The sequence below is a fragment of the Cheilinus undulatus genome, linkage group 3 (genome assembly GCF_018320785.1).
Source record: "Cheilinus undulatus linkage group 3, ASM1832078v1, whole genome shotgun sequence".
Taxonomy (NCBI): domain Eukaryota; kingdom Metazoa; phylum Chordata; class Actinopteri; order Labriformes; family Labridae; genus Cheilinus; species Cheilinus undulatus.
This window is the reverse complement of record NC_054867.1, coordinates 25,601,654-25,617,553: the sequence shown is the minus strand read 5'-3', so window position 1 is coordinate 25,617,553 and position 15,900 is coordinate 25,601,654. Positions and strand designations below refer to the sequence as shown.

Below are 15,900 nucleotides of genomic sequence, written 5' to 3'. Positions count from 1 at the left end.
AGTTTCAGATGGACGGAGAAACAAACTTCTCACATAAGCCACACACACACGATGAAGGAGAGCGTTTCCCGTCAGGTTGGGAAAAGCAGACACATTTGACCACTTCCTCCCGCTGTAACACACAGCTGCATCCACATGTGTTTATTGTCACGGTGACCTTGCCTTCTATACACACACAAATAAACACATGCTTTATGTATTAACCTTATTCTGCTTCCCTGCATGGGCCACCCATTTCTCTCCCTCTCTAAACACGCACAAGATGCACCCTGGCTAGATCCCAATACACCCCTTGTCCACAACACTTGGCTCTACCACTATGTTTTGCATGTGCACGTCCAAAAGGTAGGATGTCCCTGCTTGTTGGAAGGGAGGGTTGGGGTGAGGTGCTAGGGCTACATGGCCCTTTTAATAGGGATTTTTCCAGTAGCATACTCAAAACTGAGTGTTAGAGGAAATCTTCCAGAATGTTGCAAATCACGCCAGGACAGTTTGGCAGCATCTGAGTCGCCGTATATCTCAGAACAGAAATACATGCTAAAACTTTCAAAATAAAATCTGATTAAACTTTCATTTAGGGTTAGTGAAAAGACTATGATAATGGTTAGGAAAAGTTAAAACCTGATAAAACATTTAAGAAGCTGAGTAAACAGTCCAACCTTGCAAAAGCAGATGAATATGCACGTTTCCTTGTTTCTCACTGACAAATCCATCTCACAAAGCTCCAGTCTGAACCATTTGGGCCTGGTTAGAAAGTGACAGGACCAATAGAAGGGGCAGTACTTTGGGCACGGCGGAGTTGTGACATATGCAAGCAGCAACAAGAGGCCGGTGCAATTATGGCGGAAGACATTAGTGTGGATGCTGCTAAAGTGCCAGTTTTATCAGAACTTGATGACATTTCTTCGTTAAAAGTAGAACAAAGAACAGCATTGAGTTTTCTTCTCTTCAAAAACAATAAAGTTGTATACTGACATGTCTATAGTCGCCATGGTTCGCGCTATGCAGCTCTATATGGAACTTACTCTTCGATAGGGGCGCACCTCGCTAGCGGCCACGTCACGTGTTTTGTTGCTCTGACTGGCCCGTAAAATGTTACAGAAAGAACGTTCATCCAACCACACTCTTGAGTTTTTTTTTGTCCAAGGTTCTTTCCTATCCCAAATGCTGTGTATTAGAGGATTTTCAGATGGATGTCTGAAACAAATCCATCTGGTGTCAGGTTATAAACAGTCTGTTTACATGATAAAAGCTACATAGCTAATGAAGCTAAAGCTAAGATCACAAAGCAGCCACATAAGCAACATACGCTGCATAAGCTACATAGCGAAGCTGGCTTTAACTACATTTGATAAAGCTCACATTGCTTACCTATAGAAAACGCGACTATCTAGCAAATTTAGCTACATAGCTAGCATAGCTAACGCTAAACTCAGTAAGCAGCTTTGTAAGCTATGTAGGTATTTCATCTAAGTAGCCACATTAGCTTGAGCTAGGCATGCTACATTTCACTTTGCTAAAGCTACTTTATAGCTATATTGGTTTGTTTAGTAACATTAATGCATAGCTAGTGTTGATACATAACTTTATAACTTTATCCCTGATCTTAGTCTGTATAGTTTGTTATGTGGTTATTACCTCTGCCAAGGAGGTTATGTGATCGGGTGGGTTAGTTAGTTAGTTTGTGAGTTTGTTAGCAATATAACTCAAAAAGTTATGTACGGATTTTGATGAAATTTTCAGGAAATGTCAGAAATGGTATAAGGAAGAACTGATTAGATTTTGGGACTGATCCGGATCACTGTCTGGATCCAGGAATTTTTTAAAGGATTCTGTACTATTAGGAGGTAGGGCTAATGGCAGAGCTCTGCGCTGTTACCACTTAACACCAGGAGATGGCGGACATGAGCAACTTTAATCCCAGCAGCATTTTGACTGTATTTCCATTCAAAGTTTTGGAGTTTATAGAGTTTGAAATACGCACGCCAGGTTGAGGAGACGAGTCGAAGCGTAACAGAGAGAAAGACAGCAAATTGTAGCGAGAATACTCACAATGTTGGGAGGAACAGAGGAATATTCACCCTCTAACATGACTTCCAGTCGTCCAGTGAGACCGTGGGTGAGACTGTCAGTGCCTCTGTTGGCACCAGCAGGCAATGCTTCCGACATGACAGTCCACCCGTAGCAAAGCCAGTGCTTTGCCTCACTGTGTTTCCACCCCACCGGGGGAGGAAGTCATCGCAGAATGCCCTGGTGGGGGGCACATGGGGATGGATCCAGGAATTTTTTAAAGGATTCTTCACTTTTGGGAGATAGGGCTAATGGCGGAGGTCTGTGCTCTCTGAGTGCTTTTCTAGTTTAATGAATGTAACTGCCAGACTACTGCTAATTATGGCACTTCTTTTCTGAGATATACTGTGTCTGAGATGAACAGTCAATGAGAGTGGCCATTCAAAATGTACAGTCTGTAGTCAACCCCCTCTCAATCATGGGCAAGATTTGAAAATTATGATAACAATCTAAGATTATATTCTAACATTGTATAAATGGATCATGGTCCGCTTGATTTCGAAAGGACATTTAAAAAAGCTGCCTGTAGAGGAAATGCCAGGGGTTCCCATCATGTCTCTGTTATAACGCTGCTGACGACTACTGATGATGTATGAGGGGTTTGAAGGGTTTTCCCATTTCACAGGCAAAAATCTCACCACTTCTTCTTGTAACTCTGTAGCAAGGGGCAAGGGGCGCTCAAAATAATGAGTAGGGGTTAAACTAAGAAATGGTATTGATCCACAGCATACAAACATATGAAGGACAACATGGCGCTTACTTTCTCCCAGTGTCTTCTTGATCAAGTCATGCTTGGCCTCCAGTTTCGTGATCAAGTTCCTGCCTTCCAGAAACTCCTTCAGCTTCTACAACATACAAAGTACATCGATACTCGAGTCAGAAGTGCACAGATTATAGCTCTTGTAAGGAGTTCAAGCTAGTCAGGAAGCAGACTAAAATGAATACTAGTGAACCGGTATGAGCCTAGAAAAGGTAGTTAACAGCAAGCTCCAATCACCTTTGTTAAATTTCCCATGGCAACATTTATTAATGTTTATGTTAAACATTAATAAAGCAGGATAGATCTACATCTATGAAATGAAAAAACAATGAACAGATGAAAGGTACCATCCTGTCCACAGGGAGCGTCAAAATCAGTCCAAATCAAAAGCCCCTAAAAGGAGTTTTAGGCATATCTTTGCAGGTCACAGGATTGCTCCTCAAAAGTTGCTGAATGCCAGAACTCGTTCTCACCGTAAAGTAAAACTGCTCTGTCTCCTGCTGATTGGCTCGTCGTTTGGCCAGGCTGGGTTTACTGAGATATGATTCGCTGAAGGTGGACTTGACGGACTCCATGCTGTTGCTGTGATGGAAGCAATCTGAGACGTCGTAGTCTTCAACCGTCACCATGTCCTGGATGGTGGACAGAGTGGCCTCCATGGTCTTCTTCACCTGAAAATAAAAACATTATTGAGCAAAAAGATTTAAAACAAAAACACAAGAGAGCTGAAACAGGCAATGAACAAGATGAGTGAAAAATATCAGAAGGACAAGAAAGATGTCAGACCTCTTCATTCTCAATTTTGAGTGTGGAAAGGCGGGACTGCAGCTGCTGACATCTCTGGAGTAGCTCGACTTCCACCGGCTCTTGTGCACACATCACACCCATCTACACTCGCATTTACACACACAAAGGAAAGTGAAACACTTAACAAGAATAAATGATACAGCACTTCACCATGGGAAGATTTCAGCTCACAAAGATTTCTTTTCAAGACACAGCTCATAATAATGCCTTTAGTGTGACAAGTGTACCGTGTCTCCCATGTGGGACTGAAAGTCAAAGCGAGCTGGAGGGCAGAAGACGTTATTGTAGGTCTCCATCAGCTTCTGTTTGTCCCCGTTGGGCTCAAGACTCTCTGCGGCTCCCTCCAGTGTCTCCAGGCCAGAGTGTTTGGATGCCTCCACATTTTGCTCTGCAGACAGGTAGGTCCTCAGGGCACGGTGCAGGCTGGCATGGTAGCCTAGATCACAGCACTGTCACATGCACGCACAAGCAGATAAAAAAACAAACACATGAACACATGTGGCATGGCAGGAGATGTTTTAAAAAGAAATCAAGGAGGAAAAATAGGTCAGTAACTAAATCAGTGAAGTCATAGTAATTTTTTTACATTACGGTTCTGTTTTTGAACCTGCAAGGGACGGCACAGATCTAAAGCTGGTTTAAAGAAAAAGTGCTAAAATTATTACTACTATAAAACTACAGCTCATACTACGAACCCTGTAAGTGTAAGGGCGAGTGCCATCATTGTTATATGGCCTGGCTCAGGTATAGAATATGAAAATTAAATCTTTAGAACTTACTCTTTTATATACTATGGATGATGAAAACCATTTTTGAATACAGAGCATAAATCTTTCTCACACTTGTGTCATCTAATGAGCTTACCATAGATGAATATTCTTATGAAAAATTGCTTTATTCAATGTTTTTACATTTTTATTAACAATTTCATAGCTCCCTCATCTAGCACTATTGTTTGCTTCTCTTATTCAAAATAATTACCAGCCATTAGTGCTTTATTGCCACTATTTAGCACTTATTGCTAATGGCAGTCATGACATTAATGGGGGCAGCATTGGGCAGCTTGCTCTTCAAGATACTGTTTTGTGTGGCAAAGATGACAAAACTTCTGGTGAAATTAAATCACCGATTAATGGTACCAGATAACATATAAGCAGGTGATCCAGTTTATACCCAATCCTTTATTTCAGAGAGAAAGAGAGAATATCTCCAATACTGTTACAAGGTTCAGAACAACTCTAGACTGATCCTTCTTGATATTGTAACTCTGTGATGACGTACACTATCAGTGCTACTGACAGTGATAGTGTAGGTTTCGACTAATTATCAGCCTGGCTGATATTCAGCACTTGACCAATAATCATTTGATTTTTCCAATCACTGATACTTCAGCTACTTCAGCTCTAATATCTCACCCTGTGATTCCAATACCAGACCACTGGGTATCAGCCTTTACTGAGTACCAATCAGATACAGGTGTAAACTTTCTGGACCTCCAAACTCCAAACATACAAATAGAATCGTAATGTACAGCCTCTCTGTAACATTTAAAGTTATTTTTTCTGCAATTATGAGTTTTACTGCTAAATATTAAAATAACAATGACACAGAGGGCCACATCACAGACTCTCTAATGAGGGCTGCATTGGGAGCAGGATCCCATAGGTCCCGAGGCACCCAATGAATCTTCTGGGAGCGGGTGGTTTTGACACCACTGCAGGTGGAAGCGGGTCCCAGAAATATAAGCAGATGTTTACTATGATGGAACTAAAGAAATGATGTGGAGAAGAGGAGTTACACTATTCTTTTACAAAAAAAATGCCAGTCTGGGAATGAGTTTTTCAAAAAGGTAAGTCAGAAAACAACTAGACTCCGTTGAAACGTCCACAAAGAACAGATTTGACACGCCCAGATATGATGATGCAGCAGCTTCACCATCTCTGATCCGACTGAGCAATTTTTAATGAAAAAGCACCTCTCCATACTTAGATTAAACAAGATAACACAGAAGATGTGACACATGTTGCTGACAGAAATCACACTTTAATTGCAGTTATTTATCAATTTGAGTCACCAGTGCTGCATAAACCTGTTAGAATCTGGGTAGCCAAATGATGTGATGCTGTTTGAAAGCTCTACAATAAAGTGCACGCACTAAAGCTTTGTGAATGAGTCAAAAGGCTCAGCTTTAATGCTCCAGATATTGTGCCACATGTTTGGTGCATGCATTCCCCCATTCTCTCTCCCCATGTTTCCTGTCTCTACTCTGCTGTCCTATGAAATAAAGACAAAATGCTCAAAAATATCATCTTAAAAAAAGTTGTTTTTTTGTTTTTTTTTACTTTTTATAACCTGTCATTTTTTGTTGTATATGACAACACCCATCTGTAAATGTTTAACAAATAAATACAGAGAATAATGAATGCCATTCTAACTCCAAGCTTTCCTGCTGCAGTGGGTCCTTTTTTTCTCCTTCGTTTTGTTCTTCTTCGTTCTGCTCTAAAAATGCTAGCTCTTGTGCATATAATGCCAACATGTAGCATAGCTAAATCAAGCAAAATATAAAGTTTAACAAAACTGTATTGAATTGGTGATAAACTACTGTACTTTCTGATACCAACACCTGCATTTTCAAGAGTATCAGGTATATTCTGATACTGATATCGGAATCAGAACAACTCTAGTCACAACACATCTGACAGACTAGACCAGCGGGTTCTAAATGTTCTTTCCTTGGAGCCCCCGTCTCGTCTAGGATAAGCTGAATCCCCACCCATCCACACACAGAAAACCATGACACATTGCTGTCATAATTCACATCCATTTAAGCGGTTTTCATTGAATCCCAATATAATAAGCCTAAACACACGTTTTCCTACCAAAACACCTTTGTTTAACTTCTTTGTTAAGGTCATTTTTTAACATAAGCAATCTGATTATGGGACCTCAGAGAAAACTCCAGGTTTAGAACCAAGGGACTAGATGTCACATGACTAATATCTAATCAACACTGAAGCCTGGGTGCCATGGGCGCAGTAGGCGTGTTCCATCTCTTCCTGTTTTCCTGCTTCTGTTGCCCAGTTCTGTTGCAAAGTTTATGGTATCTATAGAGTTTGAGCCAATTTGTTAGTTACGCGCCGCTGTTTTTGATCCCTGTGGCTTTTTGATTGTTGCACATCAAGGTATATGCAAGTTATCATCAAGCACTCTCACTCCTTAGCAGCTGATCTGCTACATTATTTTCTTACTAACTACAGATTAGTTTGGCTTTAAGATCAGCTTCTTTCTTCATGGTCTCCCTTTTTAACTCCCCTTCTCCTACTCGATGTGCCAAATGTTTAGATATTATTCATCCTACTATACCAAAAAGTAGATGTATCAAATGTAGTTTATTTCTAGCTTTGGAGGCAAGGGTTTCTTAGCAACCTATGGTTATTAGTAAGAAGTAACCTGGTTCTTTTGGATGACAGGTTTAAATGTTGTGAATCTTACATTTGATTTTACTTACTAATGGCTAATTTTGACTGAATATTGGCTGCAAATATTGGTTAAAGGAATTGGACTGGAAAAATCAATATCGGTCATCTCCATATTAAGTACTTTTCCAAGTACAGTTGCAGAGTAGAAGCTCAAATTTCACTGATACAGCCCTTTTGTTACTAAGGTTAAAATTTCTGCTGAGTATTTTGACCCAAAATGCTTTAGTCTATAGAATGCCAGAGAGCAGTGATTTTAATACCAGATTTTTTTTTTTTTTTACATTTTGAGCATCAGAAAAAAGCTAGATTTTCTTCACTTGAAAAGCTTCTCAGCACAGCCACAACCTACCGTGCAGGACTCCTGCTGTAGCTGGGGGTAAAAGACCTTGTTTACGTTTCAAAGTGATGATATTCCCTCCATAACCCCTCTGGCCTGAGACCAACAACTGTGTAGAGGTTACACAAGTGGATTCTTAGAGCAACAACATCAGTCTGATGAGAGGAGGCAAAGACACAAAGAAGAGAGCACATGTGGAGAGGGAGGCCACTCTGCTGCCTTCATTAGGAGCACTGATGCTAATGCGAAGAGACTGAGAGAGGGGCTACCACTGGCAACTTAACAGGGACTCACAGACACACAATATGCATGAAAACGTAAGCTTACAAAAGAGTGTGCTCATACTCACATCAATGATGTCAGAGAGGTCATGGATGTAATATTTGAAGACACAGCTGTTGGTAGCCTCCAGAGCGAGCAGGTACTCATTCCTGGCTTTAATGGCCTTCAGTCTGTTTTCTGTGTACTTTGCTTGTCTCTGATAGAGGAAATACAGACAGAAAGAAACATATTTCAAAGTAGGAAAGAAAGAGGAAAGAAGAGAATCAGGTAGAGAGATGGACGATAGAGAGAGACAAATGGGTGTAAGAGTGGAAAGCCTTAGTATTGATTGTGGATAATACGAAGTGGAGAACCATGTTTGTGTGACAGACCCCAGCTGTGCCAGACAAGGTTAGCAATAAGCCAGCCATGCACTCGTAAATGATTCATGAGAGAAACACATTGTAAGTCAGTGTGACAACAGGTGAAACAGCTTTCCTCCCTCTACTCTTTGCCCTCTTTTTCCCCTCTCTCTCCCTGTCCCACTCTCCTCCGCCTTCTCCTCACCTTCTCCTTCATCTTCTCTATCTTTTTGACACTGGAGCGTCGCACGGGCTTCTCGTCCGTCTTGATGCTGGCCAACGTGTCGGGGGAGCGTGGTGTCTGGCGGTCGGAGCGCCCCATCTGCTTCTCCTCCTGCTTCTCCGCCTCCTTCAGTTTGGACTCAGCATTGATGCTGTCTGTGTTGTACATGTGGTACGTCTTCATCACCTAGGAACAGGGAATGAGATAGACAGAAATAATGAAGCGCTTGCTTCCTATTGTGTCTCCAACTTTAATTACTTGGCTCTGAATCGTAAGCGGGATTACACCCGTCAGTTTAATGAGAGAGGAAAAATGAGGCTCAATATGTAGACAAATTTTTTGGAAAAGAACTTCCAGTGCTGGGTTTTAAGAAATATTGCAGCAAATGAGCCACAGGAGCAGCCTCTTCTACTACACTACCCTCTGGTGTTTTTACATGGTCATATTAGTTTGACATGAAGAGTTAAACACATGAAACGACTGAGTTAGTGCAGTGTCAGCCTTATTTCATTGACCACCACCAAAGCCATTATTATACCGCTCTATTCCCTTCACAAAAACAGCAGACACATACACACCACTCTCTGCATGAGTATGCATGTGAGCATGTGCGCGTCACTCAAACCAGATCTATTTCTGTCTCTTACTATATGCTATAATTACAGAATTAGACCTGCTTTTATGGGCCTGGCTGAGCTGAGGCCATGCAGCTTGCTTGCCGTCAGAGCTGTGTTGTGGGAGGAAACTTTTCCCACACGTACACAAACACAAGCAGAGAAACACAGACTGAAATGCACTCTGATTGCCTCAGTCTATTTGCCAGAGCGATGGCAATGAGTAACCGGACGCCGTGATGCCCCTGACAGCGTGAGAAGACCAAAAACAACAGACACCGTCTAAATATGAGCGATCAAATGAGGCTGTCTGTTTGGTAAAGTGGTTTACATAAGCATGAGTGTGCAGGATATTTTAAGTGACATTCACTTTTGCTTGGTAAAATTTATTTTTGTCAACAAGAGTGTCCAGTGCTGTCAGGCCAAACTAAGATATAGCAGTACTTTGAGCTAAAAACTGGCGTCAGCCAGGAGGTTCATAACAACAATGCTAATGTGCTTACACTATGAGGCAAAACTATCTTTTGTGTGCCTTCATACATTTATGTCCATGGCTAATGGAAATGTCACTTCTGCCGTATGTTTGGTCATAAATCAAAGTATTGGTGACACAAAAAGTGTGACGTAATGATGCTTTGGCTGGTGTATTGGCCAAATTCCATTTCTGTCATCAGGCAGATCCATCTTTCAAAACTCTAATCTGAAACCTTTTTAATCCTGGTCTGAGAATGGATGGACCAGTCAGCATCATTTGAGGAGAGGGAGACAGTAGCTACAGGAGTGGTTTACAGCTGCTGATGAAGGGATTAACTCGGATGTAGCAATAGCATTAGTTTTATAAAACTGAACATTTTTTTTATTTAAAAGGGGAGAAAAGTACCACACTGAAAGTGTATGTTGTAATAAATGGTGACCCCCAACCCCCACCAACATGGAAAAAATAATGCTTTGCTGTCAAAGATAAGGATCAACTTTAATTGTTTTCAATAATAAAAGTGCAATAAGACCATTTAATGAACCATCCAGTCAGTATTAGATTAATTTAAGTCATATATGCAAACTTATTTTGACAATCTAAGAATAGACAAAGCCTTGCGCCCCCTGTGAAATCTTTAGCGCCCCCTTAGGGAGGCCCAAATCCCAGATCCCAGGTTGGGAACCAGTGTTCTACACTAAGTTCTACGTATTACACTCCCTCCATCTCCTGGTACCGAGAGACTCAAAAAACAACAGAAAGGGGAATGCACACCTTTTTTTTAACTTTAGTCATTTTTTTACTCTTTGGGGTACCTACTGATTGGTTGTCAGAGTTTCTGCCCTCTGAGTTAGAGGTAAGAAGCTTAGTGAAACGGACAGCTTTCATTGACAACAGTTGACTTGTATCTTTGGTGTGTCATTTGGTGGGAGGGGCTTAGGAAAGTGTGGTTGCAGATTGTGCATTGAAAGTTTCATGTTGTACTGAAACTTTAAATGAAACCATAATATATCAGATTTAATCTCAAGAGGATCCTAAACGTCTCTTTCATAGTTAAAGGGAATTAAACTTACACCTTAAACGTGAACCTGCTCATCATAATCAGAGTTATCCTCTTGGCAACAGCAATCTCTCTTGTCCAAGGTTTATGTTAATCCACCCAAAAGCTGATATTTCTATGTTCAAACCAAAGTAAGGGTCAGACCAAACAACAATATTACATTGAGCACAATCTCAATGATAACCATTGATAACCATTGTCCATTGCTGTGTAATTGATGATACGTAGCTCAGAATTAAAGTTAATTTTTCTGTAGTTCTGGTAAGGCCAGTAATCAGTGTTGAATGAATTCCAGGCAAAGCTTCCTCTCATGTGTTGCCATTTCTTGGTTAGTAGTGACCTTACTCTGGCTCACTTCAGCGGTATGAGCCAGAAAAGAAAACAATTTTCTCCTGATTCACTAGCAATCGAAAATGATTAATTTAGACAAAATATCATCAGGGGGAAGGTTTTTAAAATGCTTTGTAAGTAAGAGAAACAAGCTTAAAAATGCTTGTTTATTGAACAGAGGTTGGATTGATCTTCTCTGACGTGTTTTGGCTTGTCTGGAAATCTAAATGCTGATTGTTAACTGCACTTTTATCCACGTATCTGTTTACATAGATCAATAAATCATTGTTCAATTACTGCTGATGGAAGCCACTGTGTCATTAGAATGGATATTGTTCTACCTTGTTTTTGCTGTCCACACAGAAGTTTCTCCTCTATCCACCAAAGCCTGCTGCTATGTAAATCGTTATTACAGTTCGAACTATGAATCTACTTCCACTAGAAAACAGAAAACTTCCCATGCTAACAATCCAGCCCATCATATACAAATTCTACAATTCTATGTAGAATCTGTACATAGAGATAACATTGTGCCAAGCTGCTGATGTGGCCGTAAATCCTTAATCCTCATCTGATTGGTGCTAAATTGCCTCCTTAATCTCCCTGTTAGGCTTTTGTGTAAGTCTACAACACTTTGTCAACAGTCTTAAAGTTACAGTGAGGAGTTTTTAACAGCTTAAAGACTTACAGCTTTGACTCTCCATGAACTTAAAGCAAACAAGACAAACAGGGTCATGACTGGCTACTTCTACCTTGTATTTTCTAATATATGTGATCGCTGCTGGTATGTGTTAGACAAGGTTTCTGGAGGCTGCCAAATCTGACACACACTCAAAGCTCTTTACTTGAGTTTTCATCAGATTACATTTCAAAAAATATGTGAAACATGATAAGCACTGGATACCAGAGTCTGGCACATATCTGTTAATCCATTACTAGAGTAATCATACCTTTAACTTCCTTTTAATTTAGTTTCTATTAACTGCATTTTCTAAGCAGGACAATAACACCTCCTGTTATTTGAGGAGCACTTCTACTATGAAATGCTGCTTCAGCTATATGAAGCAAAATATTTCTGGAGCTCCTCCAAGTTAGTAACCTTGCAAAGCAGATGAATACGCCTGTTTCCTTGTTTTTCACTGGCGAATCCATGTTGCAACGCTCCCATCTGAACCATTTGGGCCCTGTTAGAAAGTGACAGGACCAATCAGCGACGAGGGGCAGTACTTTGAGGCACAGCAGAGTCGTGACGCAAACAAGCAGCAGTAAGGGCTGGTGCAGTTATGGAGGGAAAGGATTAGTGTGGATGCTGCTAAAGCGCCAGTTTAATCAGAGCTTGATGACATTTCTTCATTATAAGAAGAACGAAGAACAGCAGTGAGCTGTTTTCTTCTCAAAAACGACAAAAGTCCAGTACTTACATGTCTATGGTTGCCATGTTTATTCCTCAGTAGCTGCGCATGCGCAGCTCGCCAGCAGCTACGTGCTTTGTTGCTCTGATTGGCCCATAGAGATGTGACAGACATAACGTTCACCCAATCATACTCCAAGTGTTTTTTCAAAGCCTCTGCCTTTTCCCAAACATTTCCTATTGAAGCTTTGCCAGATGGATGTGTGAAACACATCCATCTGGCGTGCCAGATTACCAAGTTAGAGCAAAGATTGGATATAGATCTAAAAAATTCAATTATTCGCATGCATTTGAAGCATCTTTATTCATGTTTAAACTTTTTGGGTTAAATCTCTTACTGGATTTGGATAGGGACGAACAACATTGGATTTTTGCTGATATACAATATGCTGATAATAGCTAATCAATTGAAGCCAATACCAAAATTCAAATGTAATTCAGACCTACAACCTCAGTCCTTTAAACAGACTTTAAAGTGTAAGGAAAGGTGAGGAATAAAGAAAAAACTTTAGTTGAAGTAGATCTGTTGATCCTTACAAAAAATCCAATAAAAAAAGGAGAAGCCACCCAGCCTATCTTCAGGCACACTCACTCGAGTCAAGGATTAAGTTAAAAAAAAAAAGCTTTAATAGCTCAGGGCATATCTAATAAAAGACAATAAAATCTGGTTTCAACCTACACAGGGTCTTCATCAGGGTGTGGAAAAAAATCCAAAATCTTGTTTGTTTGTATGGCCAATATTTATAAGCCATTATCTCGGGGCCTTGCCTGATGCAGCAGGACCATTTTTACATTCTGACTTTGAACAGGTTTTAACCTTAGCACGGATGCTAAGTTAATTTCAAACAGCCAACAGATAAACTGATATGAAAGTCAATGTTTTTGTTAATGGCTGCCCACAAGGGGGATAAAAGGGCCCAGCCAAACATGGGGCCCATGGAGGTCATCAAATCATCTGATTTCTACCTTTCTACCTGAATAATAACCACTCCATTCACAGCAACAAATTGCAAATGATTGATGCTGTAAACTACAGCCTTCTTAAAAATGAAAATACTTTTTCTTAAAACAGAATCAATGGGTTAAAAGTGGCAAAACGTCTTGAAAGTAGCAGAAATAGATTAACATAGGCAAAATAGGTAGAAAGCTGCTAAAATGGGTTTAAGTGGTAAAAAAAGGTAGAAAAGTGATGGAAAGGGGTTACAAATGACAAAACAGGGTATAACATGGCAAAAATGGCCATAAAGAATAGTGAACTGCCATTTGTTGGCAAAAATTGGTGAAAGGAGTGGTGAAAAGGGGTAAACAGAAGCAACAATAGCTGTAAAGTTGCAAAAACGAGTGGAAGAAGTGATAGAAGGGTTTAAAAGTCAAAAATATGGCTAAAAGGGGCAGAAATGGGCAGAAAATGTTGTGAAATGGGAGCGTAAAAAAGAATTAAAGTGACAACAACAGGCAGAAAAGTGGTGAATAGTGGTTACAAATGGGTTTACAGCAGCAAAATGGGTGGAAAAGGTAGTAAAATGGTATTTTGAAAGTAGCAAATATGGTTAAAAGGTGGCAAAATGTACTTTAAAGTGGCATAATGGTTGGGGAAAAAGTAGTGAAAAGGGTTTACAATGTAGCCAAAAAACAGGCAAAATGGTAAAATGGGCAAAATGATGAAAAAAGAAAAAAATTGGCAAAAATAAATCAGTTTAACATCAGAACACAATAAGTTTGACACACTTTCAGCTCCAATGAAGTAACTGTTAGCCAGGTCGCTAAGGCCAATGCTGTTGATCCAACACTGTTAAGGGCCCATTCACTGGGTTTATCAGGGGCCCAGCCAATCATGTGAGCAGACCTGACTATCAGACTTACTAATCTGGACACTACAAGTGCAGTTATCTCCCCAATGAGCCCTAAAACGTGCAAAAGATCACAACACATAATCATGGAAACACATTTCATGGTTGCAATGTCAGTGGTTGTCTTACCGTGTAAAGTTCATTTAGGACTTTCATCAGGTCCTCTTGCAGCTGTACACCGACCTCTTTGCTCTAAAAACACAGACAGAAATAAAGATACAAGTGAATGAGAGAGTCAACCATTATCTGAAGGTTGTTACTCTCAGGGTCCGTCATCCATCCATCTAAGTGATTTTCTCTCTCAAGTAAAGACAGCTGTGTAGCCAAACAACTACCCCATCATCAGTCAATACTAGATTTTCTGGCTTAGCAACAGTGGAGGAGTTGCTGGCACAGATAAACGAGCCAGGAGTAATGGAATCGACTGATCTGGAGTTTGAGGAGGAAGATACAGATCTTTATGTGTTGGCAGGGTGGAAAAAAGAGCGAGACAGAGGGCGGCAGAGGGGAGACAGAGGGCAGGATGACGAAGCTGCAAAAGACAGAAAGGAAACACAAGAGGGAGGACAAGGAGTAATAGAGGCTCTACCATTCTCCAGACATTACTGCAGAGAGCATCCACTGACTGATGACTTAACAGCTTAAACAAGATGAACATTTACTTTAGTGTGCATAAAAAACATGGAAAACTTAATACTTTAAGGCTCTCTCGCCAATCAACCTCAGTCCTAATAGGACAAAATTAAGCCAGGATTTTAGTAATACTGCACAAAGAAGCTCCAAAAGAACCACATATGTGCACAGAGCTCCACAGAAAAAGAACTGGTTCAACTTAAAAGCAGACAGGTAGGACAAAGTGAAGGGAGATGCCAAAGGGGGAAATAAAAGAGAAGATATAAAAATAGCAAAGAAAGTCAGATGAAAAAAAGTCCAGGAATGCAGCATAAAAGTAATAACAGATTTTTTTTAACGCATGTTGAGCATCTGTCTTCAACAGGAGGAGGAAAAATGAAAAGGATTGGGGTGTTGTGAGGGGGCAGAGATAAGTAATATAGTTAAAAAGGTGATGGGAGAAAGGTTGATGTTTAAGAGCTGGAATAGATAGGTGTGGAATAAAATATCAATCTGGATATATATTGTTGTCCTGACTTGTGTGATGCAGGATGCCTAGTCTATTTGTTTAGAACATTTGGATCTTAAAGGGGTAATAAATGTGTTAAAAAACAGTAATTTTTGGGGGGGAGCAGGTGACCTAGTGGTTAAAGGCGCTCCCCGTGTACGCGGGCGGCCCAGGTTCGAGTCCTGCCTGGGGCCATTTACCGCATGTCTCTTCCCCACTCTTGACCCTGTTTCCAACTCTATCCACTGTCCCCCTCTATCTAATAAAGGCACAAACATGCCCAAAAATAAATTAAAAAAAAAAAAAGAAACAGTAATTTTTATAAATGAGTTTTTTACAGCTTAAAAACATATTACATTGGGGGCAATATGAAATACTGATACAACAATATGAAGCTTTGAGTTTGTTCAAGCAGGACACAGAAGTCATACGTCCAGCCCTGATCAGCTGACAGCCAGCTGATCCCAATTATCACCTCCCAGCTCCCACAGCCAATCACAGCTCTTTCTCTTAACACATGGGTTCCTTTTAATTATGACGCCCTTCTCAGTATTTCCTACTTGCATTAATGCTGATGCACCACGCTGCTGCTAGCAAAGCTTAACCTCCTCCACCCCAGCCTCCTCCTTTATAGCATATAGCTGTTGCGCCCTCATATTCAGATTCATGCTACTATGGATCAATTGAATGTGTTAGCACTTAAAGAGGGTGAATGTGTCAACAGCTACGTATAGGCCCAAG

At 40.5% G+C, this 15,900-nt stretch overlaps 1 protein-coding gene across 3 annotated transcripts in view; it reads right to left on the bottom strand.

Annotated features, from left to right (window-relative positions):
* srgap2 (SLIT-ROBO Rho GTPase activating protein 2) overlaps nucleotides 1-15,900 on the bottom strand; it is an 86,950-nt gene that overhangs the window by 13,528 nt on the left and 57,522 nt on the right. For all 3 annotated transcript variants that reach the window (XM_041781622.1, XM_041781639.1, XM_041781631.1), the window contains exons 4-10: nucleotides 14,169-14,231; nucleotides 8,282-8,485; nucleotides 7,803-7,931; nucleotides 3,865-4,086; nucleotides 3,617-3,718; nucleotides 3,304-3,501; nucleotides 2,831-2,915 (exon numbers count right to left, since the gene is read on the bottom strand). In XM_041781622.1, coding sequence (XP_041637556.1) covers nucleotides 2,831-2,915; nucleotides 3,304-3,501; nucleotides 3,617-3,718; nucleotides 3,865-4,086; nucleotides 7,803-7,931; nucleotides 8,282-8,485; nucleotides 14,169-14,231 — 1,003 coding nt within the window. The remainder of the gene's footprint in view (nucleotides 1-2,830; nucleotides 2,916-3,303; nucleotides 3,502-3,616; nucleotides 3,719-3,864; nucleotides 4,087-7,802; nucleotides 7,932-8,281; nucleotides 8,486-14,168; nucleotides 14,232-15,900) is intronic.